Source organism: Podarcis raffonei, chromosome 1 (genome assembly GCF_027172205.1).
Source record: "Podarcis raffonei isolate rPodRaf1 chromosome 1, rPodRaf1.pri, whole genome shotgun sequence".
Classification (NCBI taxonomy): Eukaryota; Metazoa; Chordata; class Lepidosauria; order Squamata; family Lacertidae; genus Podarcis; species Podarcis raffonei.
The window spans coordinates 44783945-44809990 of NC_070602.1; the positions used below are offsets into that span (position 1 = coordinate 44783945).

Here is a 26046-nt window from a genome sequence, read left to right on the forward strand (position 1 = left end):
CTCAGGCGGCGCACCGCGGTGGGCGGGGCGCGGCGCCTCCGCACGTCACGAACCTCTTGTTGTCACTGGGGGACGGGGACGTCACAGGCGTGACGTCATGGCCGCGGTCATGCTTCGGACGTGAGGTGAGGTAGAGAAGGCAGAGAATCCGAGCAATGTTTGATTTCTGTTTGAATAGGCTGCGGGCTATGTGGGAAGCATGGTCTTCTTGGGATGTTAATGTGGCAGACTCCTCCATCGTTGGCTCAGGCTGATATATATATATATCATACACACACACACACACACACACACACACGTAAATAAAAGTTAAAAAATCCTTCCAGTAGCACCTTAGAGACCAACTAAGTTTGTTATTGGTATGAGCTTTCGTGTGCATGCACACTTCTTCAGATACACTGAAACAGAAGTCACCAGACGCTTATATATAGTGATAGGGTGGGGAGGGGTAAATAAACCATCTATCAGAAAGACACCACAGTCCCTGCTGCCTATACCTTACTCCAAAGGAAGCACGGACCCTGGGGGTATCACACTGCTTGGAGATTGGGGTGCTGCGCAACAATATGATTATTAACCTGAGTTATTAATTCCACTCGCACCTGACACCTTGCAAAGTTTCATTTCAGTCAGAGTTCATTATAAACTCTTTACTGGTACAGGTGACACATTAATGAGGAGTGTGTCTGCTTGGATGAGTGACTTTCTCTCACCTGCCTTTGTACATCATGTTTGTGTCTTGCCTTTCCTGAAGAAGCAGGTGAAATGACACAATATAGGGCATATGATCATTAGCTATATTAAATTCTGAAATAATATGTCTAAACAAGCCTACTAAATCACAACAGTGTGAGCTTATCCATTTTTATTGGAAGTGTATCACACTCAGTCCAATAAGCATGCAAAGAATCTCATCCAAAAACCCCACCTGTACTCTCTAAGAATCTTGCTTCAAATGCAGCAAGAAGTTGTGTATCTACTGACAAAGATATTAATATGCAACACGAAGAGCTGAGTGTATTGATTAGAAGACAGTGAGCCAATTTTAGCTGTCTAGACACTGCAAATATCAAACCTCTTGCATCCTCCTTTCATACCACTTCGCGAAGATATCCGGCGGGCCGGACTACAAGAAACAAAAACTCCATTTCCCAGCATGCTGTGGGAGAGTGAAACCAAAACTCTCCATTGGTTGGGGGCTTTTCTCCGCTTCTAGCCGGCAGCGACGGTAGTGATTATTCAAAAATAGCTCCGGGAGTGAGATATCATGGCATCAAGTAGCCAGGAAGAAGTAAGGTAAATGATTCTGCAGTAGTTGTTTAGCAAACCTAAGTTGAAATCATAGTGCACGCTTCTAAAGAGAAAAATTTGCTCTTAACCCACCTTTAAGTTACCTTGTTTTCAGACGTAGATACAGCTGGTAACATGTGAGTGGTAACATGCAGCGATAGATATGAAGTGTTATACTGCAATCAGTGCTTTTTTTCTAAGGGTACACGTACCCCTAAACATTTTGTGAATCTAAGTTGGGCCTCATTGAGAGGCAGTATTTCAATATGAGTAGGAAAATGAAAGTACCCCTAAACATTTTTTTTAGAAAAAAAAGCACTGGTTATAATTGTAAGAGAGTATTTACACAAGTAAATGAAAAATTAAGAATAAGTGAAAGAAACAGCTAGAAGCTCATATTTAATATCTGTCTGATAACAAGTGATTCCAGTGTTACAGAAAAGAAAAGCAACAGTTTCTTATACCAAAATATTGCTAGCAGGCTCCATTTATATAACATAGTAACTAGAAAACAATGACTAGAGGCTACTTTTGCACAGCACACCCTTTATAATGGACAATCTGAGGTCGCTTCTAGATGACCTGTTTATTATGATTTATCCTGATTTGTCCACACCAAGTTTGCAGGAAGGTTATACATCGTCAGCTGTTCAGTATGCATTCATTCTGATATTTTGTGCAAAGGTTAGATCAAGCCATTGCTACCCCAGACTTTCCAATGCCTTTTCCCAGCACTTTCCTAAGCACAAAAAGTCTTTTTGTCGTTCTTGTTGTTGCACTGCAGTGCCAACTTCACTTTAATTGCACAACCTGAAGTTGCTGGTATGGAATTGAATTCTACCCAGAAAACAGCAACCATCTGGAAGCACCCTGAATTTATGCTAACATGGTCACCATGAGAGGGATGCTTATTCATTTTCTCAGTATCACCTTAAATTATACTGCATTTTTTTTTCTAGTGTCGAAGAGGAGGCTGTGAGCAAAAGCAATTTTAAGACATGCAACCAAATTGCCTTCTACAGGTAAGGAATGTGAGTGTTTATCACTCTTAAAGGCACATGACTAGTGTGCTAACACCACATTGCAAACCATAGCACTAGGAAAATGGAGGGCTAGATTCAGTTATCCTGGTGCTCTAGGAAAGCCAGGGAAGGTCTCCAGCTAGCCTGACAGCACCTTCCCTCCCATCCTCCCCGCCCCCATACTCCCTCGCACTACCCCCAAATCTGGAGGGTTGGGAAAACCCCTAGCACAGGGGTGAAGAAATGGGATTATTTCATCATCTGGGAAGCAGAAATGCTTGCGCTAACAGAACTACAGTGGTACCTCAGGTTAAGAAACTAATTCGTTCTGGAGGTCCGTTCTTAACCTGAAACTGTTCTTAACCTGAGGTACCACTTTAGCTAATGGGGCCTCCCGCTGCCACCACACAATTTCTGTTCTCATCCTGAAGCAGAGTTCTTAACCCGAGGTACTATTTCTGGATTAGCGGAGTCTGTAACCTGAAGCGTCTGTAACCTGAAGCATCTGTAACCCGAGGTACCCCTGTGCCAGAAGTGCATAACATTATATTCTTTCCAGAGTTCCAGGACATTGCACCAGTAAAACAGTACTGTTTGTCGACATCAAAACTTCTTAAAAGATTTCCAGCATATCATAATGGAGAAAATACTGCATGCAATGGTCACACCGCTAAGTATTTTTAAAATCACGAATAGAGTTGGTTTTGTAAATAGTGAGATGTGCTTTGCTGCGGAAAGCTGTACCAGATAATTGAATAGCATTTTCAATTATCAGCTTAGCTAAAGGTAAAGGTACCCCTGCCCGTAGAGTCTTGCCAGACTCTAGGGTTGTGCGCTCATCTCACTCTATAGGCCGGGAGCCAGTGCTGTCTGCAGACACTTCCGGGTCACGTGGCCAGCGTGACAAGCTGCATCTGGCGAGCCAGCGCAGCACACGGAACGCCGTTTACCTTCCCGCTATAAAGCGGTCCCTATTTATCTACTTGCACTTAAGGGTGCTTTCGAACTGCTAGGTTGGCAGGCGCTGGGACCGAATGACGGGAGCTCACCCCGCCGCGGGGATTCGAACCGCCGACCATGTGATCGGCAAGTCCTAGGCGCTGAGGCTTTACCCACAGCGCCACCCGCGTCCCTCAATTTTCAGCTTAGGATGATATATATTAACATATATATGGAAAACCTTAAGTAGATAGTTGGTTCCCACTGTTACTAGTTCATGAAGCTCTGAAAACATGTAAATCTGGGCAGCAATACCGTTTAAGCTGTTTTGGAATCAATGCGGTTTAAGTAGCCTAATAGTGAGCAGAATTGCACCCCGGATCATTAAATAAGTAATTTGATTGTGCTCTCTTCTTTATCCTTTAGGCGTCAGAAACGTTTATGTCCTGGGAAGTCCTTATACCGAGCATTGCTGGATACGGTGGAATTATCCCACAGCCATGTCAAATTCCAAATAGTCAGTGAAGAATGCAAGGTTGGCATATAGTCTGAATGTCACTGATCAAGAAAAAAAATGAACACTTTACAGATTATTGCTTATATAATATTGTACTGATAATATTTACCCAGATAATATTCATTTTCTTAGATAATGTTTACTCAGATATTTACTGATGATATCTCAGGTAATATTTACTCAGTTTTGAGATTCTTGCATGACCAGGGAACTACCAATCTCTTGTGCAAGTGAGAAGTTAAAGCTTTACTTCCACAGCTAATTAATTTTACTCTGAGATCCTCTGAAGAAGTGGGTTCGTTTATTCGTTAAACCAATTTGTCTCCTAGCTTTCCAAAGTTGGTTACAGAAATTGATAAAAAAATAGTTAAAAATGTTAAAACGTTGATTAAAAAACCCCTATAAGCCACAAATAATGGAAATAAAATACACAGGTTGGGACCCAGTTGTTACCCTTGGGCTGCATTCAACTAAATAGTTGTGCCAGCGGGGGCCTGCACAAGTCCCATTATCTCAATGGGGCCTCTGCCCTTCCCCTCCTCCCATGCACCACCCGGATCAGCTGGCAGGGCAGAAGAAGCCCCAGAATAACACATGGGAGGAGGAGAGGGGAGATGGTTCCATCAGGCAAACAGAAATGCTTGCACTCTTTATCACTACTTTAAATTCTGCTTACCGAAAAGGAGGTGGGGCCATTTTTGAAGATTCCCTTCACTTCTGCAGTCTCCCATGACACTCACCACCCTGACCTGGAGAGTCCCGCAACTCATTGGAGCTTAGCTGCAGTGGGGACAGTAAATGTTTTCCCTCCTGTTCCAATAGCAGATGCTTCCACTGTATCGGAACATCACCAACTGGATTCCACCCACAGCAATTTTGATGCATCCCCTGTCTTAACATTTCCTTTTCAGCACATTAACCCACAGTGGTGGTGCTGTAAAAAAATGTCAGTTGAGGTAAGGCATCAAGATTGTGTTTTTCAAATGGATCAAGTCCAAATACTCTTAACATTATTATTATAATTATTATTTTAAAGAACAGGACCTGGTAGAGATGCAACATTCCTAAACATGGTTATGGGGTTGGGGTAATCCTGTGGGTCTAACTGCTCCTTCTCTCTCTCTCTCTCTTTCTGGCACATTAATGCTCCTCTCCCCATCCTTTTTGGAACTAACCATATTACAGTACTATCTCTGTAACAGGGTAAATGCTAACTGTGGATAACTTTGAAGCAGTCTAACCATTAGTTTGCAAACTCTGGCTTAATCTACCGGAAACGATGATTAAGCAATATCAGTGATGCACATGATCCCCCAGCTTCTTGACAAGTATACAATTAATCAGTTATCTCAGATCAGTCATATATTTCTTACTCAAAAGCGATAATGCTAAAGTGTGAGAATTATTAATAACTATTTTCTATCCTGCTTTGCCATCACATACTCAAAACAACTCACAAATAAGATACTAAAGCAAATATAGAATGAATTAAAAACAGCGTAAACATTAAAATATTCTCCAAAAGTCTGTGGTTGGTTTGGACTTCCATTTTTATATGCTTTATCTTTGCTGCTGTGCAAACAGATGCATGCAAGAGGGGATTAATTGCCTTTATTTCTAGTGACCCAAAACATACCAGGAGAAACTCCACCATGGCTTTCCCCCCTATTATGGTAACTGTAGATAAATGAATCAATGTGATTCGTCAGCCGCATGAATATTTTAATTGTTACTCTTTTTCTGCTTATCTCCAGGAACCTCTTTTAGTAGAAATTTCTGAAATAGAGGGCAATATTTTCAGGCTTAAAATTAATGAGAAAGTGCCATTCAAACCAAGATATGAAGTCCCTGATGTTCTCATTAAAGAACCTGTCTGCCTCAGGTAAGTGATGAAGCAGAATTTGCTAAATAAGATAGAATCTGAGGACACATGTATGTGATTTGGGCTGTAATCCGTGGGGTTTATTTCTGAGTAGACATGTATAAGATTGTGCTATATTTTCAGTGACATCATAACTTGAGTTACCTCAAAATCCAAGGGTGGGTTGTTGCTCCACTCACCCTTTCATTTAATGTGTAGCTCTATATGGCCAGAAATGCATATAAGTGTGAAAAAGTCATTTATGCCCTGGGAATGAAATTAGAAGTTGATGTTTTTTGTTCAATTAGAATTATCAGTTTCTTAATTTGCAGCTGTTTGTTTTTGGGAACAAACTTTCAAAGGTATTATCTGTGACTGCCATTTTCCCATTTTCCAGTCTAACAGTATTGCAGAAAGATGCAGACAAACTTGTATTGACTTGTGCCAATGAAGACCAGCAACTGCACGTCACTGCAAATCCTTTTCAGATACAGTTTGTTTGCAAGGGTGAGATTGTATGGAGTACAAACTCAAATGGCCTGCTGTATTTTGAGCACCTCCAGCCAGCCCCGCAAAGCAGGTATGATATGTCACTGTCTCCACAATCCAACTGGAGTTAAATTATCTTGGGATGCAGTCCTAAAACTCTTACTAGTACATATTTGTAGGCAAGTCTATATATAAATATAAAAACTGATCACTCTTTTGGGGGGGGGTGTTAATTAGGAAATCTACATCGCAAGAAGAGAAAGAAGGATCAGCTAATTCCTCTAAGGTAAACTAAGCTTTTATTCGTAGAGTTTTGCCTGACGGATTCTCCAAAAGACAAATCAGTCCTTCTAACTGGGAATAGTTAGTTTAGCATTGCTAATGAATTTAATAGGCTTTCTTCCAGGGTGGTGGAATTAGGACTGTGGCCTTAGTTGGCAGTTGACCAGAGTCAGTAAAACTGCAACCCTAAACACACTTTTGTGGGAGTAAGCCCCAGTGAAATCCATGGATCTTAGAGCTGACATGAATACAGTTGCCCTATAGCTTAGATTTGGATAATTTTTATCCAAGCAGGAAAATCAAGATGACTTGGGTCTCTGGGAAGAAAAATTTGGCAAATTTTCAGACATCAAAGCTAATGGTAAGTATAGTGTCTTTCAATTTTGCTTGTAATATCTGTAATATATGTGTTCGTGTGTCATATGTTGACTGGATCACTTGCAAAAATAACCTGGCACTGTTTGTTCTGTAGTCATTTTTCCATAGCTGACATCTCCTCTGCTTGTTATACGCTGTGGTTCAGACTGTGTACATTTAACTGCAGGGGCTGGAAATGGTGAGCACATATGTGCTAAATGCATTGGTCTTGTATACATCTATGATTTTTGAGTAAATCCAGTTTTAGCACCATCAGGATATAAGCCACTAACTGTGCATATATATAGCAGGTGACAAAGAACCTCATTGAAGGGCACTTGTGTACTATCCCTGACATTTTTACACAGCATGTGTTTCCAGAGCGATTTTCTGACTTCATACTCATGCCATTTGTCAGGGATTATTGAGCTGTGATTCCCAAATTGCAGGGGGTTGGGATATTTGCATCCCTTTGCATCCCTTCCAACTCTACACTTCTACGATTCTTCTTACAGGTCCCAGCAGTATAGGCTTAGATTTTTCTTTACATGGATTTGAACATGTCTATGGAATACCTCAGCGTGCAGAGACACTTCTCCTTAAAAACACCAGGTAATTTAACTGGGTATGCATAAAACGCTGACAAAATGACAGCTTTGCCCAAGTCTCTCCCAAACTGAGATTAGCCTCCTTGTTGAACTTTAGGCACACCATTAAGCCTTTCTTCTTCCATTTTCTGTGCATTGGTTTTATGTATGCTGCTTAGAAATGTAATTCAGTGGTATTTTAATGTATTGAATCAAGAAATAAATGTATCTTACTCTCTCCTTTTCTCAGTTTTCTTCCTCCTCTTTCCCTTAGAGCTCTGCTGCCTCCTTCAATCTTCAGGCCTCTGATTCTCTTGCCACTGCCTGCTCTGTTCTTTTTCTTTAGCCATCCAAGGTGCTTCCAGCTGGGGGCTTGATCCTGTGAATGGGTCATATAGATGTTGCAAGTGGGTTATTGGCAGCAAGTGGCAGCGGGGCGGGGCATGCAGGATGGCATTTTGATTTTGCATAGGTGCCAGGTAAAATTGGCCTGCATGAGAAGCAGCCCTATATGAGGCTTTCCTCAAGATGGTGTTTGAGGACACCTTTCCCCCCTCTGCCACCTCCACCAATCAAATCTCTGCTACCGTGCCCACGGCTTTCTTATGCTGTGCTTCTTCTGCACCCTAATTTTCTTGCCTCCCAGGCCCCCATCTCAGGCAGCTTCTTTTTTTTTTTTTAGATAATATTTATTCAGAATTTTGAAGATTACAAAGAGAAAAAAGAAAAAAAGTAAAAAAGACAGAAAAAGTACAATCATTTTAAAAAAGAGAAAAACACAAAAAAAACAGATTAAACCTTTACATAACTTTCTTCCTTTACTTATTTCCTTGACCTCCTCACGCCTCCCATTTTTGTATTCTAATTCAAATTGTTATTTCAGCAAATCCTTCCAACCTTGTTTTTATCTTAATAATTTGATTTAATATATTGTAGTTTTACGTTCACTCTTTTGTCAATTCATTTTTACTTAATCCTTTATATCATTTCTACCAAAGCCATATAATTTTCTTTTTCCAACATCTTTCTAACAATCCTTAATTTTACAATATTTTTGAAGATATACTTTAAATTTTTTCCACTCTTCTTCCACCGACTCTTCTCCTTCATCTCAGGCAGCTTCCTAGTCCTCAGCAGCATCGGTTCCATTTTTCTTCACACAGCTTCCCCTTTACCAGGTTGTTCTCAGACATCCTGGAGTTTGTGTTTGGTTTTGGTTCTTGTTTTTTCAAAAAATAGAGAAGAGGATGTGGCTAATGGGTAGTCTATAAATGTAAAAAATGCTACTTTTTATTCACAAAAGCTGTATCCGCTAAAGAAACAGCTTTGTGTACAGTCGTACCTTGGGTCTCAAATGCCTTGGCTCCCAAACAAATTGGCTCTTGAATGATTAAAAACTGGAAGTGAGTGTTCTGGTTTTTGAAGGAGTTTCAGAAGCCGAACATCTGGATGTTCCTGCAGCCAATGAGAAGCTGTGCCTTTGTTTTCAAATGGTTCCGGGAGTCAAACAGACTTCCGGAACGCAGTCTGTTCGAGAATCAAAGTATGACTGTATTAGCAATTTCTTACTGACCTTTTCAAGCAACAACAACAACAGCAACAGCAACAACACTAACAATTTTATGATTTATATTCTGCCCATCTGACTGGGTTGCCCCAGTGGTGTTGTTAGAACTTACCTAAACTTCTGTGTTACTGCATCAGCTCAGGCAGTGGCAGTGGAAGAGTACTAATGCGCAGGTAAATGATGAAAAGGGATGTCAACGGAGGAGCCCTCCTCCCCTGTAAAGCCACATCAGTAGATCCTTGCACATGGCATTCATATCTCAGCAAAGATGCCTGAGAATGCAGAGTGAAAGCGGGACAAGTTGAACTTGACCTTTGCTTTGTTTGATGAGCTCTTTTCTTCCCCGATAGTTCCACCCTAAGCAAATACATCTTTTGCCAAATACCTCATCTAGGAAAAGAAAAGAAAAAAACCAGTTCTGGGGACGGTTTTATTTGGTGCCTCATCCCACACCTGTTTTCACACCTTGCTTTATTGCTCCTTTCAGGGTTGCTGTGGTGTTTTGTGCTCTGCTAGGTTTATAGTATGCAAATAAGCTAATAAAAGGTACAGAGGTGTCTAGGGATACCTAGACCAGGAGAGATCAGTGGGTTGCAGTCCTAAGCATATTTGTTATGAATTGGATTTCCCTGAACTCACCTCTGAGCAAACATGCTGAGAAAGGGGCTGACAGCCTTAAACTGGAGCAGCAGTGATCTCACCGGGAGCCAGAATTGCATTCAGCCAACTATAAAAAAAGAGCGACAGAGATTACAGTCTGTATTTATTCAAATCCCAGTTCTAATTGTCATTGTATAACATGCAGAGTTTAAACAATACAGTATTCACCTCTGAAGTAACAGTGAGCTGAAGACTATGGTACAATCCTGTATATTTCTTTATTATTAGTATTGAAGGCAAGGTGATTCACAAGAAAAGTCCCTTGCGATTTAGTGCCAAAAGTGGGTGGAGTTTTCAGCATGGCTTTGCTGTCTGTCTGCTATCCCGTCTCTCTCTTTTCTGGCAAACCCCCCCCCCCCAAAAAACCCCCTCTCTTTTTGCCTTCCACTCTTCGTAGGATTTGATGATTTAGTAGCACCTCAGCTGTCTTGTTCTCTTATGGGGCTGCAGTGATTTGCTTTACTCTCCCTTATTTGCTTGTTCAGAATCAGGGTTGGGAAAAGTGCTCTTGTTCCCTTTTAAGGTCCCTTACTAGGTCATCTTGGGAAATAAATATGGACATTCAGGGGCGTCCTCTGGGAATGTTGTTCCCCAGCAGTGTAGCTTGTGCTCACGGGGAAGAGCAGCGTCACCTTCTCCATCCCAGTGCCTTGGAGGAGCCCCATTTCCCATCAAGTACAGTGTAATGCACTCCAGTTATAGCATAATAAACCATTTCTATGGACAGCTGCTTCCGCTGGTGCCGTTAGCAGGTATTAAATCTATAGCCATCAGTCCCTTTCATTGGACAAAAACAGAAGCAGTGTCTACATCCAGCATCAGCAAAGTGCTCTGTGCAAACATCTTGTCTGTCTGTTCCAGCGATGGTGATGTCTACCGGCTTTATAACCTGGATGTCTTCGGATACAAAGTTCACAGCAAAATGGGCATTTATGGTGCAGTGCCCTTGCTCTTGGCTCACAAACCTGGCAGAACCACTGGGATCTTCTGGCTGAATTCCTCAGAAACTCTGGTGGAGATTGCTACCAAAGCCGCAATGGAGGTGAGACCAGCACTGGAATCTAGCTCTTGCATGGAAGTGCTCCTGTAGTGCATGGGGGTTAGTGTGACATTCTAGATAACTCTGTGAGCAATGCAGAATGGATGCTGAGTGGGCATCCTCTCACCTCTGCTGGAGAACGAAAGGCGGAGTGATGACGGGCACCTCGAAACTCACCATGTTGGAACTCCATGTGTATCAAAAGCCATACCGTTACCTTTTTCTGATTGCTTTGTTTGACAGGTTTTGTCCTCCAGAACTCCAGAAACTTCAAAGCAGAGAGTGCTTCCTCAAACAGATGTGCGCTGGATGTCGGAAAGTGGGATAATTGACACGTTCATCCTAATGGGGCCCCAACCCTTTGATGTTTTTAAGCAGTATGCACAACTGACAGGTACTGTCTTACAATACAAATGCAGGTGAAACTCGAAAAATTAGAATATCGTGGAAAAGTTCATTTATTTCAGTAATTCAACTTAAAAGGTGAAAGGAATATGTGAGATGGACTCATGACATGCAAAGCGAGATATGTCAAGCCTTTGTTTGTTATAATTGTGATGGTTTTTCGAGTTTCACCTGTACATCCTGAAACTGCTTTAAGTGGCAAGGATAAACATTAAGATGGCACACCCAGCTTGTGTATGTAAGAGAGAGAGAGATCTATTTCTAAGCAGTTAAAGATATAGAACCATTGTAACAGGGGGGGGCAGAGAGAGAGAGAAGCAGCAGTAGTTCAATACTGAGTTCATTCCCCCATCTGTCTGCATCTACCACATCTGTGTCACAGCTTCAGCTTCATTGGTAACACTGACAAGCCACTCACCAAAAAGGAACATCTCCCCACCCCTGTATTTTGTTTCTGTCTCACCTTTCACATATCATGGAACTTAGGACAGTGTTGTGCAGGCCCAGATCTGCTTAGCTGCAGCAAGGAGGACATACCATGTGCCCTCAGGATTTAGCCTCTGGCAGGTGGGCAAATAACTGCTCACAAAACTACATTAGCAGCCCGAAGCACTTTCTAGTTTCAAAGTAAGGAAAAGGATTCTGTGCTGCTTTCATTACAACGAGACTCTTCTTGTACACTTTTAATGCCTCTAGTGCAGCTGAGAAAGTTCAAGCAAGTTTAATGCAGCTGAGAAAGTTCAAGCAAAAATAAATATTTAGCACTTAATTGTGACTTTGGTTTTAATTTGGATGCAAGCATTGTTTTCCCTCCCCCCTTTTTTTGCTAGGCACTCAAGCCCTGCCCCCACTCTTCTCCCTTGGCTACCACCAGTGCCGCTGGAATTACGAAGACGAGGACGACGTGGAAGGGGTAGATGCAGGTTTCGATATGCATGACATCCCATATGACGTCATATGGCTTGACATTGAGCACACAGATGGCAAGCGGTACTTCACATGGAATAAGGAGAAGTTTGGCAATCCCGAGAGGATGCAGAAGCAGATACTCATGAAGAAAAAGCGCAAGGTGAGTAACGTAGAGAAAGTAGGGAGAAAACATTTGTTTGGAGGTCTGCAGCTCTTGTGGCCTTCATGTGCGGCAGGCAGACCCAGTCCGCTCCTGAGGTGGGGGATCAAGCGCTCGCTTCAGATGGTGTAAGTGAAAAAGGGAGTGCTCCACCCTCCTGACCACTTCCGCTGCTGTGAGGGTGGCATTCTGGCATGTGGCATTGCTGCTTGTCTGCCCCACAGAAGCCAAGCGGTAAAGCTTCCAGGAGCGCCCCAGCTCCTGCCAAGTTTGGCAAGAGCCAGAGTGGGTGGGAAAGGAGACAGCAACTCCCATTTCACCTCAGGTGGTGAAACAGGGAGGGCCGCCCCTGATCCATTCGCATCCATAATTTAAAAACAAATCCTGCGGCTTGGATGCAAAGTTGCTATTCTGTGAACAAAAACGTGAGGGGGGGGGCTATGATATACAGCACAGTAGTTATATGTGTGGTGGGGCAGACCCACTCTCACCACACTGCCGCCATTGCTGCTTACCTGGACAGAGGCCCTCAAGGTCAGGGTTGCAGGGCAGTGCTATTGGTGCAACTTTGGGCCCCTGACAACACTACCTGCCCCAGCCCCATGCAGGTAAGTAGCAGCGGTGTCTATAAGGGGGGGACAGTATGTGGCTCCACCCCACACCATTATGGCTCAGAATATTTGTGCCGTCTCCATGTTAAGGTTATTCTACAAGCTGAAATCAAGTGCTTCCAATGGTATTAGCCATTTGCAAAGCCTAGGTGCCCCATGAGATCGTTCGAGCCTTCCAGCAGCATGTTTGAATTAATACTAAACTTGCTGTAGCACATTAAACAATCAACAGTTCCGAAATGCCAGGAGAAAGTGGGAGGCAGTGCCATCTATCATCAGCTGCCATTTGGGCAGGATTTCCAGAGAGAGAGGGAGAGAGATGAAGACCATCTCAGGGCTTGTTCCAGCTGGGCATTCTCCACTCCTCCCCTCTCCAGATAGAGTGATATACTTTCAATTGTCCTGTAGGACGGATCCTGGTGACTTTTTAATACGTTGATACTGTCTGTTGCATTTTAAAAAATATGTAATTTAACATTACCTGTAAGCCACCTCGGAAGGATTTGTATTCTGAAAGGCAGGATGTAAATAATGGTAATCCATACATTACAATATTGTGCCGTCTCTCATGTTGGCAGCTGGTCGTCATTCTGGACCCCCATATTAAAGTTGATCCTCTGTATACCATATACTCACAAGCAAAAGAAAGAGGTTACTTTGTAAAAGACCGTAAAGGCAAAGATTTCGAAGGCATCTGTTGGCCAGGTAATAAAGCCCCTCCTTTACTTTTACAAATCTGATGACTGACATTTATGGAAGTTAAAATTTATTAATAAATGGAAATAAGTTTTATTCTGTACATTAATTGTGTGTGTGATATTGTCTTTCTATTCTCCTTTTTCATATTTGTGTTGAAAACTTAATGTGATATATAATTCCTTTTTAAAAAGGGTTAAATGGTTTTTTATGGTCAGAAGTTTGAAGAAAATAAAAAAATGACTTCTACTCCTCACTGACATTTTTTTTAAAAAAAGCTCTTGATCCTTAATTTCCTCAATACCTCTAAATTTATTTAAACAGGTATTGCTACCAGGTGTCAGTCAGCTGAATCCAAGAGACCCTATGTCTCTATTTACTGATCATGGCAAAGCAACGATGGCAACGGCTTCAACATTCTTAGACTAGGAGCTGCTTCCTCTTCTCACTCAGCTCACCAGCCCTTTGCCCTTCTCCCTCACCTGACAAAGTCCCCTTTACACCTCAACCCCCCCTTCCTTATCTACCCACAGCTCACCCAGGCCTCTCCCCTTCTGTCTCAAGCCCAACTCTCTTTTAAAGGAGGGAGCAGGCAGTTCACAGGGCAGCTATGTGAAGGACCTCCCCACCACCACCATTAAACAGCTTGCCTGGGCGGGCATGATGACACCTTACAGTTTTATTATATGTATAGGAAGATATAGACATTTGGCCTGTAAGCATGATGACCCTTGTCCAACAACAAGACTAACATTGTAGAGCGTGCACAAAATGCAAAGAGGGTAATATAGTGAACTCTTCCAGTCTCCACCACTGGAAGTTAAACAGACAAACTACAGGTGATGTTAAATAAAAAATAGCATCAGCTGGGTTGGTGGCTGATAATTATCAGGATTGCAGCAGGCAAGGATTGGGAATTAAACCCTTTCCTCCTGTGCTGTGGTTCTGAGGAAAAATATCTTATATGAAGCAAGTATTTGCTGGGGGCGGGTGTATGTAAAAACCCTCTTTGTTGTATTATTGTATTTGCTTGAATATTAGTAGGAGATTTTAGCATGAAGGCCATATGTTATTTATTTAAATCTTTATAAGCTGCCATCCTGAATCAAGTCCTGCAAATGTCATAATTTCCTCACACATGCAGGTCTCTCATCTTACCTGGATTTCACCAATCCTGAAGTCCGAGAATGGTATGCAGATCAATTTGCCTTCAGCGCATATAAGGTTTGTATTCTTTTCTCATGACCCTGTGTGGCAGGATCCTTGGCAGAAAAACCAAGCTCTTAAAAAGTAAGAAACAGGGACCTTCATTTGATGACCAAGGAAGAGGATTGATTGAAAATATACTAAGATAAGTGAAAGGTTTCCACACAGTCGTTTCTGCATATGACACCAAAGGGACAACTTGGCTCATGCAAGTTCCATTGGAGAACTGTAATGTCTAACCAATTCCAAATCCTTTTGTGTTGAACGTGATGTGGGAATTTTACCATTTGGAATGCTAACCTGGAAGGAAACTTGCTTGTGTTGTGCATGTTCTTCATTCATTCTGGTCCCAGTTGCCCAAGGGTGCCCAAGAAAAAAGAAAAGAACCCTATAAGCATTCTGCTTAGAAACCTCCAAAGAAGCCAGCAGCTGATAAAAAATGTAGGGTTGCCACTGTCAGAAGCAAATGTCAAAGCAAATATCTGAGATACACTCATTGTATACAGTGGTGCTTCCAAAACTCAAAATTATGCAGTTTTCAGATTGAATCTATTAAGAGTTTATAAATGGGTACCAAGAACAGTTCTCATAGATACTTAAGAGATTTAAAAATAACAGAGAAGCTTTATCTGAGCTTTTATCATGGGATGAGTAATTTAACAAGCTAATTAATTTGCTGATGGGATTAGTTTTCCCACCACTAATTCTAATGGGTAGATAAAAAGGTAAAGGGACCCCTGACCATTAGGTCCAGTCGTGACCGACTCTGGGGTTGCGGCGCTCATCTTGCTTTATTGGCCGAGGGAGCCGGCGTACAGCTTCCGGGTCATGTGGCCAGCATGACTAAGCCGCTTCTGGCGAACCAGAGCAGCGCATGGAACCGCCGACCTTTTGATCAGCAAGTCCTAGGCTCTGTGGTTTAACCCACTGCGCCACCCGCATCCCTGTCGGTATCCCTAATCTATCCCTAATCTATCCCTAATGGGTAGATAGGTAAAGGTAAAGGTACCCCTGCCCGTACGGGCCAGTCGTGTCCGACTCTAGGGTTGTGCGCTCATCTCACTTAAGAGGCCGGGAGCCGGCGCTGTCTGAAGACACTTCTGGGTCACGTGGCCAGCGTGACAAAGCTGCTCTGGCGAGCCAGCACCAGCGCAGCACACAGAAACTCCGTTTACCTTCCCGCTATAAAGCGGTACCTATTTATCTACTTGCACTTAGGGGTGCTTTCGAACTGCTAGGTAGGCAGGAGCTGGGACCGAAAGATGGGAGCTCACCCCACCGCGGGGATTCGAACCGCCGACCATGCGATCGGCAAGTCTTAGGCACTGAGGTTTTACCCACATCGCCACCCGCTGTGGGTAGGTAGATCCCACCTAATCTTGAAGCCCATAAGAGTCCAAGAGAAGCTTCTCTGACAACTGCTTTCCTCTCCTTAGAGTAGTCTGCTTTACATTTTTGAGAGCTTTGTAAGCATGTGTATACCTACCCAGACTCTGTGTGTGTGAGTTAATTGTGGATTAAACCAACAACTTTGATGTAATTAAAATGTTGATAGGGTTCTTCTGAAATCCTTTTTGCCTGGAATGATATGAATGAGCCCTCAGTCTTCAGAGGGGTAGAGCTAACCATGCAGAAGGATGCTGTCCATTATGGCAAATGGGAACATCGAGAAGTCCATAATCTCTATGGTTTCTACCAGGTATGGCCTTTGCAGGTGAACAGTTTCAATTCCAATCCTCATGCTACTGATTTGTGATGATTAATTATTGCTATTGTATATGTTACATTTTAACATACATTTTAACTCTTCTTAATTAAGAATAACAAAAGCATACCATTAAATGATAGTTACAGTAATTTATCGTGGCTTCAACAAGAAGTATGTCTCAGAATTGTCTTATACTTTGCCTTGTACTAGTCTAAGACAGTACAAGCCCATTTCCCTCAAAAACAGATCATTCTTTTCTGCATTCCTTCCATGTTTAAATTCATCTGTTTACTTTTAGAAACGATGCCTCATACTGTCAATAACCCTTCCTGTATGAAGATCATGTGTTTAAAAAATCAGTCTTGCCAGCTCCTGTTCTTTCCTGTACAAGCCACAGGGCGATTGATTCATGTCAGCCTTCTCTGTTGCTGTTTTAAGGTCTTCTATCTGGCTCTTCTCAGTCCAGAAATGCTGTTGTGTTTTTACTGTTCCTGGCCTTCTCTCTGTAGTAGAGTTATAACAGCTGTGTTAAAGCAGACATGTTTCCTCTGGTGTGTTTCAGCAAATGGCAACTGCAGAAGGACTGATCAGACGAAGCAGGGGGCTGGAGAGGCCTTTTGTTCTCACACGCTCGTTCTTTGCTGGCTCGCAAAAGTATGGTAAGCATAGAATAAGGAAGAATGATGATTAACACGACATAGCTCCCCTTTTCAAGCATCCTCTTCAAACATCAATTAAATCCCCACACAACCATCAAACTCAGAGTTATTTTGGGCTAGTCACCATCTCAACCTGCCCTATCTCACAGTTCACAGGCTTGTTGTGAAGCTAAAATGGGTGGAAGGGACAATCATGTGTGCCACCAAGAGCTCATTGGGAAAAGGGCAGGATGAAAATGTAAGGAATGAATGAATTATCTTTAAACTTTGCTTCCCCAGTTAGCCAGGCTAACCCCAAATATAGTCTTGTTTTATAATCAGGTGTGTGAGAGAGAGACAAGTTCCCCAAACGTACAGAAAACTCTCAGATGTCTGAGGGTGTGGGGGGAAATGCAGAAAACCCTTTGTATAACAATCAGCTAACAAGTCTAAATAATCATATTCTGTAACAATTAAAAACATTTCTTATGAATGAAACTTTCTTCTAAGTCTTGATTGAAACTTACTAGGTGTGTCTTGGGAGCAAATTACATTCTTTTGAGGACAAGATTCTCTTGGGGTTCCTCACAATACTATTCTCCTTCCCTCCTCCTGAGGGACGTTGGCGGAATTCATTTTATATCTTTGCACAAGGATTTTTGAAATCCGTCAACAAATCACTGTATCTTTTTCTGTTGGTTCCCAGGGCCTCAGAACGAGGTCTTTGCCAGCTCGTGCTATCTGAAACCCCTTTAGCTTGAAATGCCAATGATTGAATTTGAGACTTCAGACATTTGGAGCATCTGTCATGCTGTGGAGTTGTCATAATATTAAGCTGTTGCCTCTTCTTGTACTGCAAATAAGTTAAAGAAGGAATGTTATAAGTTAAATAAGGAACTCAAGAGTCTAATAGGGCTGGAAATAGTAATCAATAGCAACTTAATATTGGGCTGTAGCTTTCAGGCTTTTGCAATAGGTAGATTTTTAAGACAGTGAAAACCCAGATTGTAACTCACTCATTGATGTTCTGAGAGATCGTGTTATTATCTCAATGACCCATGTATTGAGTGCTGTCATCAAAAAGACACATGTGCTGATCAGACTGAAATCAGTCTGTTTGCCAACTTCCTTTTCAGGGGGTGAGGATTGAGTGGAAAAACTGCTGGCCTGATTTTAGGGTGCATTTCCTCTATCCTTGTTCTTCTTAAATCAAGAACAGTGTGACAACTGACACTGATCTTGTCACCATGCAGACACCAGAACAGGGCTCATATATGATGTATGGCTGACCTATTGCACAATGCAGTTCATGTGAGTCACTATCAAACAGCTGAAAGGGGTAACATATGGATTTGTACATCTCCACACATATAGCATGAGCCTCATGCTCATCTGCTTAGAAGTAAAACCTATGGATATCTTTTGAACTTAACACCCAATGTCCACAAACAGAGTCTGTGAACTTGATATTTCTAGGTGCCGTATGGACTGGAGACAATAAAGCAAAATGGGAGTACTTGAAAATCTCGGTTCCAATGTTGCTGACAATCAGTATGGCAGGAATTTCTTTCTGTGGAGGTAAGGGATGTGTTGGGTTGCAGTCTCCATCTTACTAAGCAATTGAGCTCATTTCACTTGTGCCTTTTCAAAAGCCTCAATTATTTCTATGAATGAAAGTCGTTTCACTGTATTGTTTTAGATGCCGGCTGAAATCATATTTATTTCAACAGCGGTATCCAGACACAGAGTTTAGTCTTAGTTTACTCTTTCTTTCTTTTTTGCTGTTTTTGTCTAGGTATCATTGATAATAATTTTATACTCCATAATGTATACTGCTTAGAGATTTCGGTTGATTAACTTTTTTTCTTCTTAAAAATCTAAATAAATTAACTTTCATATGGTGAGTTATAGCTGACCTTAAGAGGGCATCCATCCATTGGGAACATAGGAAACTGCCTTATACTAGTTCAGATCATTGTGCCATCTAGTCAAGTATGGTCTATGATGACAGGCAGATCCTCCCCGAGGTCTTTCCCGGCCTGATCTGTGTATTCCAGGGTATGCGCCAGGTGCTTTTTGTTCATACAAAAAATCAGAAACAGCTTCTTAGGTGGGGTAGAACCACCTGTAGCTGCAAACTGGAAATGACATGACTTGGTGGTAGAGCATGCACTTTATAGTAACAGTTTGCACACCTGCAGTTGGTTGCAGGTTTGATCCCCGTGTGGGACAGCTGCATATTCATGCATTGCAGGGGATTGGACTAATTGATCCTCAGGGTCCCTTCCAACGCTACAATTCTATGGTTCTATGGTTAGAGCGTGGTGCTGATAATGCCAAGATTGCAGGTTTGACCCCCGTATGGGACAGCTGCATATTTCTGTCGGAAATCAAGCCTTTTATCAGGAGAAACTGGCAACTCTCCCAGGCACCCGGCTTGATTCCCTGTTGACCTCCCTGGCTGCATTCCCCAGCAAGATCCAGGCTAGGTCTCGATAGGCGATTCTTCTCAAACGTGGGAAGAACACACACCCTCTTCCCTGCCCCCCCCCCTGGCAGGGGAAAGAGATAGACAGAAAGGTATTTACATGCCTTTATTTCTGCAGCATTACAAAAAACATGACTGCTCTCTTCAAGCTCTAGCAGTCTAGTGACAAACACTTCCTGCACTTCCTGGACAGGAACAAACGGAAGAGCTCATATTACACTCTGAGCTAATTCCGGTGTTTCGCACTGTGAAATGACTGTCCCTCTGTTTCCCACGGACAGTCCCAACATTCCCATCATGTTTTGTTTTCAAGCTAGCACTTTGCAGCTGCATTGCTTCAATATCGTAACAATTTCTGCATTGGACTAGGTGATCCTCAGGGTCCCTTCTAACTCTAGAATTCTATGATTCTTGAGTAGAGTCAAGTCACAGTGCTAACTTCCTGGAAGGTGAGTCCCTGCCAGTTACCAGAAGAGGGAGGGCTGCAGAGGTTGGCGTGATGCCGGCACACTGGCAGAGCCAGTCTGGCACTCCCACCAGTGCACCTGTGCTGATTTTCCCATCTCCTCTCCCTCCTGCTAACTGGCAGTGACACACCTTGCAGGAAGCTAATGTTGTGGCTCCTCCTTACCAGCTGAGCCATGTCTGCAAAGCATGTGCTCTACCACTGAGCTTAACATCCTTTCTCCTGATTTTTGGAATACATGCATATCCAGTTTGGGGTCACAGGTTTCCGGTAGTTTTCTTATTCTTTCTTCTCTGAAGTAGTTTCTGTGTTGGGGGGGAAATTGCTTTTCTGAAAATACAGCCCAACTGGGGAAGAATCTGGGAAGTTTGTGTTTTCCAACTCTTTCTCAGAAACCAATTCATACTTTTTCTGAAATCCAGCTGATGTGGGTGGATTTATTGGAAATCCAGAACCAGAGCTACTAGTTCGATGGTATCAGGCTGGAGCCCTTCAGCCTTTCTTTAGAGGCCATGCCAATATGAACACCAAGCGCCGTGAGCCCTGGTTGTTTGGCGAGGAGAACACGCGGATCATCAGAAATGCTATCAAGGAGCGCTACTCCCTTCTTCCATATCTCTATGCTTTGTTTTATCGAGCACATACAGTTGCAGAGCCGGTCATGAGGTAAGCTCAGAATTAAAGATACTAATTTCTGCTTCATAATTCATTATGGGACTACTATAAATCCTAGTGAATCATAAATGATTAAAATAGCATTTAAATAACATTCAAATTATAAACAGAAAATAATGACCCTTGGTATCTGATATGAATACTAGTGTACATCTTCTAAAAAGTCTTTGCTGCTTCCACTTTCTTCCTTTACATAGGCCTGTTTGGGTAGAATTCCCCAAGGAACTGGAAACGTTTGGCATCGAAGATGAGTATATGCTTGGTAAGTTTAAAGGTTGAAGGAACCTTTTATAAAACATGGCAGTGGTGTAATCAGAAGATGCAACAGCTGTGACAGAAAGGCAACACACAAACTAGAAGGGATGAGGGAGATGTCTCATGTTAGTGGTTAGGATTCATCCAGAGAACTCTGAGATCAGGCTTATAGTTTCAGAATTCCCAGTCTTCCATAGACCAGATGTGAGCTTGCTTCATTCTGCACTCGTTGCTTCTGGTCTCCTTGGCTGGCAAAGCTAGTTAAACAGTCACTGGACCTCTCTTGATGGGTATGGAGAGGTGTTCGTGGGAATCCTTCCTTGGGACACACCCCATATCTTCAGGAAATAACTACAGAAGAAGAAATGTGAACTCAATGAGTGTTCTGATAATGAGGGGAAAGTAATTCTAGCATTTCCTTATGGAGTGCATTCTGATTATTATTATTATTAATCTTTGCCTCTTAATCTTAGGAAAGAATTGAAGTTGTTTTATACTATGTGTTGAATAATTTTTCTCACAGATTAATGTCAATCACTTCTGTCAGCTCAAGGCTATCCTCTATAATGCTGTGGATAGCAGGCTGGGTTTGGGTACAAAAAGCCCATCTTCAAATTCCAGCCCAGTCAGAAAGCCCCCTGGGTGGCCTTTAGCAAATCACTACCTCAGAAACTACAGGGTTGTTGTGAGGACAAATTAGAATTTGTAAAGCATCTTTGAATACTGGGAAGTTTTGTGAGAAAGGATTAACTGTTAGGAACCTGCTATTTGCATATTCAAACAAGACCTCTTGCATATTCTAGACAAGTTTTTTTTTAAAAAAAAATTGGCATAGTCACACCTCTAATAGAAAAGAAGGTACTACTTTTCCAAATGCTATACTGAATCCATGGTAGAAATATCAGCAAATGGCTAAATAATAATATAATCCCATAGTAGTATCGCTTTTCTTCTCTATGTAATTCAGGAAATGCTTTGTTGGTGTATCCAGTCACTGAACCAAAAGTCACTGCAGTCAATATCTTTCTGCCTGGCCCTCAAGAGGTAATGAAAACTATTATCAGTTCCTTTATTTTCCTTTTTTATATACCCTTGTGTTTCTATGGGGCTTTCAATCAAAGTTAGGCTACCAGGCATTTCTGCAGTAGGTATAAGTACATCATCTGGGACTACACAAAACAGCCCTCACCATAATCAAATTTAATCTAATCAATAATCTAATAAAAAATAAGTTACCTAGCTTCCTCTGAAAGCTTCGGCACAGCATTCAGACAAACAGTTTATCAGCCTTGTTTTTATACTGATTTATATTTATGCTGTTGTTTTATATATATTTGATTGTTACTCAATATGAACTTGCTTTTTGCAACAAAGAACAAGGCAGGAATGTTTTAAATAAAATGTATTTTAAACATTCAGTAAGAGTTGGATCTCAAATTGCAATGGCTAATACTCCTTCAGTTGCATCCCTTATGGTGCAACCGCAGTGACCTATGTTTCCAAATGGCTTCTCGACTGTACTAGAAAGTGCTGCAGCAGGCATTGTGCATATTCAATACTTTGGTTGATATTTGAATGGATTTTGGCAATCAGTGGGGTAGCTCCTTGTGTCCCCCTTCACTAGTTCTCAAACATGCGTGTGGCAACATCACTGCCTTCTGGTCCCAATTCAAGATGCTGCTTTGCTTTCTTAAAAATTGCAATTCCAAGCCCTTCATAGCCTTGGACTTACATTTCATCTGATGCATGAAGTGTAACATAACTCAGCATAACACTTCATGCATTGGGTGAAATGCAGGTCCCATGAAGGCCTTGGAATTGCAACTGTATATTGTATATACACACTGCTATTGCACGTACACATTGGGTTGTACCTAGCTCTGTGTGAATAGCATTCCACTCAACAGAACTTTTGCTTCCTCTGCCCTCCCTTTGCCTCCCCCAAAATCTGCTCCAAAATGTCCCCAAACCCTCTGGAGTAAAATTTGAGGATGCATGGGCAACTGCAGATGAGACAGAAGAGTTCCTTTGCACAAGTGGAAGTCTGTTGCATGAGCAGAACGACAGCATTGGATACAACCCATTGGTTTTGGGTTTTTTGAGAGGGGGTGTAAAAAATTGAGGTTAGGGGGAAATACAAAAAAAAATAGGCATTGATGTAAACGCTGGTAATTCACATAGCAGACACCGGTACGAGGCTGCTGATGTGTCACCAAGTACAGTGTTGTGAACCACCACTGTTAAGTATGCAATCCTCCATGTCAGTAGTTTTCTGCATTATATTTCTCATTTGTACAACCCTCCTCCACCTGACCTGACCAAAAGTTCCCATGTGTATATAATATATATACATATATCTCAGGGTAACATTTCATGTATCTGATGAAGTGGACTGTAGTCCATGAAAACTTGTGTGGTAATCAATGTGTTAATCTTTAAGGTGTTACAAGATTATTGTTCTTAATACTCTGGTTTTATTATCACTTTCTTATTGCTTCTACATGTGTGGATATTGGTGAATTATTGGTTGATTTGATATTCTGTCAGGCTTTTATGTCATAGCGTTCCTTAAGCAAGGTAAGGAGGTGGGATCTAAATTTGTAGAACTCATTCGGGGTTCTTCCTTTTTCCTGTTTATCCTGCTGCAGATCTGGTATGACTTTCGAAAATTTATCCGTCTGGAAGGTCACGGCACAGTGAAGATTCCAGTCACACTGAACAGTGTACGTTTGTGTTTTTATATCACTGATTTGACTAATGGTGGGGCGGGACTTGCTTCAAAGACTTGTGGATAGGGTTGTATATGCACCCAACACAGACAACAATTATGTTTGAATCTACAAGGTTAAGAAGGTACTATGAGGAAAGAATTTTAATGCAAGAATGTAATGTAGATTTTAATGCAAGAATAGGCCCGAAGGCTTGACCGTTGAAGGCTTTGAATACACTTCTCCCTTAAATTACAACATTTATTTAGAAATATATACATATAAAAGCATACAGACATCCAATACAGTGGTACCTTGGTTCTCAAATGTCTTAGCTGATAAACAAATCAGCTCCCGAACGCCAAAAACCCGGAAGTAAATGTTCCAGTTTTTGAACATTTTTCGGAAGCCGAACATCTGACGCAGCTTCCACTTGATTGCAGGAAGCTCCTGCAGCCAATCAGAAGCCGCGTCTTGGTTTTCAAACAGTTTCGGGAGTTGAACAGACTTCTAGAATGGATTAAGTTCGAGAACCAAGGTACCACTGTAATTCAATTTGTTATTCCTCAGAACATGATTGTATTCATTGGCATCCATGAAATAAAAGAACAAACTATGAAATAAAATAATAAACTTCAAATCATTCACAAATGGTACTGTATTGCAGTTTCACATGAGGCTGTGGAAAAACAGAGTATATGTACAAATAGTCTGATTTTAGCAAATTTTGAATGTATAAGTAAATATGAAATTTTATTTTCCTTTCAGAGGCTACAAAATTTGTCATATTCAATATATAATATCTGCAACCTCCTATATGTGTCTACTTCATTGTTTTACTCCCATATAAGGATGTAGAATGCAAGTCAGTTGTGCTGTCACTAAGATTGAAATCCTATGCATATTCACTTAGAAGTAAGCCCTATTAAGTTTCATCATATGTAAACAGTTACTCCCTGAAATATAAGACACCTATGCAATTGGGATTGCTCCAGAAAAGAAAGGTGCACAGGACCAGGTTTGTGGGATGTGTATTGTTGTCTGCTATCCTTCATTCCAAGGAAGCTTACTGTATTTAAATTTTTTCTGTCCTTTCCTGTTTGCAGATTCCTGTAATGCAGCGTGGGGGAACTGTTATACCATTAAAGACTTCTGTAGGAAAATCTACAGAACTGATGTTAGATGTTCCATATGAACTGCGTGTTGCCTTAGATACAAAGGTACTGTGAAATTATATTTTACACACTTACTTTGTATATTTTGCTAGATTTCTAAAAAGTGCATGTATCCACTGAAAATTTCCAGCTCTGTATCTGTTCTGACCCTCCATTTTGTCATCACTATGCCCTTGGTTCCTGTTTTCCCTCTGTAAGCAGCCATGCCTTTTCCCCTACCCACACCAAGATTAAACTAGATAATTTCATTCTCTCAAAATTAATTTAAATTTGTGCAGATTTAAACATGAACCCGACAAACTGTTTTCAGTAAAATCTACTTGTGTATGGTTACTACAGTCAAACCTTGGTTTCCAAATGCCCCCATTATCGTACGTTTCAGCTCCCGAATGCCGAAAACTCAGAAGTAAGTGTTCTGGTTTTCGAACGTTTTTCGGAAGCCGAACTTCCAACATGGCTTCCGCTTGAGTGCAGGAAGCTCTTGCAGCCAATCAGAAGCCGCGCCTCGGTTGTCAAACATTTCGGAAGCCGAACAGGCTTCTGGAACGGATTACATTTGACAACCAAGGTTTGACTGTTAGTGACAAATTTTTGTTTCTTTTCAAGAGCCAATTTTGAGGGAGGGCAGGGGGAGGGGAGGAAGTCCCTTTAACCACGGCACACGGCTTCTGCTGACAGGACTCATTTATTATCTGTCTCTAGTCTGAATGCATTGATTGGCCTTAAGATCTTCAGAAGTGTTTTGAACCATTCAAAAATCAACACGTGGCAGTTAGTAGGAGTAACCCTGTACAGCTTTGTTAGCTGTTTGACATTTTTTCTTGCTGTGTAGGAGTCTGCAGTGGGCGAGCTTTATCTGGATGATGGCCATTCGTTCCAGTATCTCCACGAAAAGAAGTTCCTGCTCAGGAATTTCACCTTCCACAAGAATGTCTTCTCATCTAGGTAATGTGCACTGAAAAAGCAGAGGCAGAAGGCGGTGTTAAGAATCCTAGGCGGTAGTTTAATAATGAGAAATACTTTAATAACTACACCGTGAGCTGGGCAAAATACATTTTGTCCACTGTTCACAACGTAATGAAATGTTACATAAAGTGAATGACAGTTGCTCTGGCATGGTCCAGGTGTAGTGAACATAGTAGGAATTTACAGTATTGAGGGGAAAATAAAATGACTGGCAGCCAAATTAGTGCAAAGAATGAGCAGCAAATCCTACAGGATTGGCTAGTAAGAAACACAGGAGAAATTTGCTCTGCTGATGTCTGTTTCTCAGTCCAGAAGCCATAAAGGGTGTAAAAGCCTTCCCCAATCTGGTGTCTTCCAGATGTTGCAAACT

General features: G+C 41.8%; 1 protein-coding gene across 6 annotated transcripts in view; it reads left to right on the forward strand.

Moving 5' to 3' along the window:
* The first annotated feature begins 1179 nt into the window (after positions 1-1179).
* Positions 1180-26046, forward strand: part of GANC (glucosidase alpha, neutral C) — a 33921-nt gene continuing 9054 nt past the window's right edge. For 2 of the 6 annotated variants that reach the window (XM_053383622.1, XM_053383572.1), the window contains exons 1-22: positions 1181-1296; positions 2250-2312; positions 3678-3786; positions 5523-5650; positions 6027-6209; positions 6356-6404; positions 6692-6761; positions 7273-7369; positions 10433-10613; positions 10854-11004; positions 11846-12084; positions 13274-13400; positions 14536-14615; positions 16153-16296; positions 16868-16964; positions 18420-18521; positions 20320-20563; positions 20770-20834; positions 21795-21871; positions 23476-23550; positions 24642-24755; positions 25543-25655. In XM_053383622.1, the coding sequence (XP_053239597.1) occupies positions 1268-1296; positions 2250-2312; positions 3678-3786; positions 5523-5650; positions 6027-6209; positions 6356-6404; positions 6692-6761; positions 7273-7369; positions 10433-10613; positions 10854-11004; positions 11846-12084; positions 13274-13400; positions 14536-14615; positions 16153-16296; positions 16868-16964; positions 18420-18521; positions 20320-20563; positions 20770-20834; positions 21795-21871; positions 23476-23550; positions 24642-24755; positions 25543-25655 (2537 nt within the window). In that variant the 5' untranslated portion in view covers positions 1181-1267. Of the gene's footprint in view, positions 1297-2249; positions 2322-3677; positions 3787-5522; positions 5651-6026; positions 6210-6355; positions 6405-6691; positions 6762-7272; positions 7370-10432; positions 10614-10853; positions 11005-11845; positions 12085-13273; positions 13401-14535; positions 14616-16152; positions 16297-16867; positions 16965-18419; positions 18522-20319; positions 20564-20769; positions 20835-21794; positions 21872-23475; positions 23551-24641; positions 24756-25542; positions 25656-26046 lie in introns of those variants that run through there. The other 4 variants (XM_053383601.1, XM_053383579.1, XM_053383590.1 and 1 more) reach the window with 4 other exon arrangements.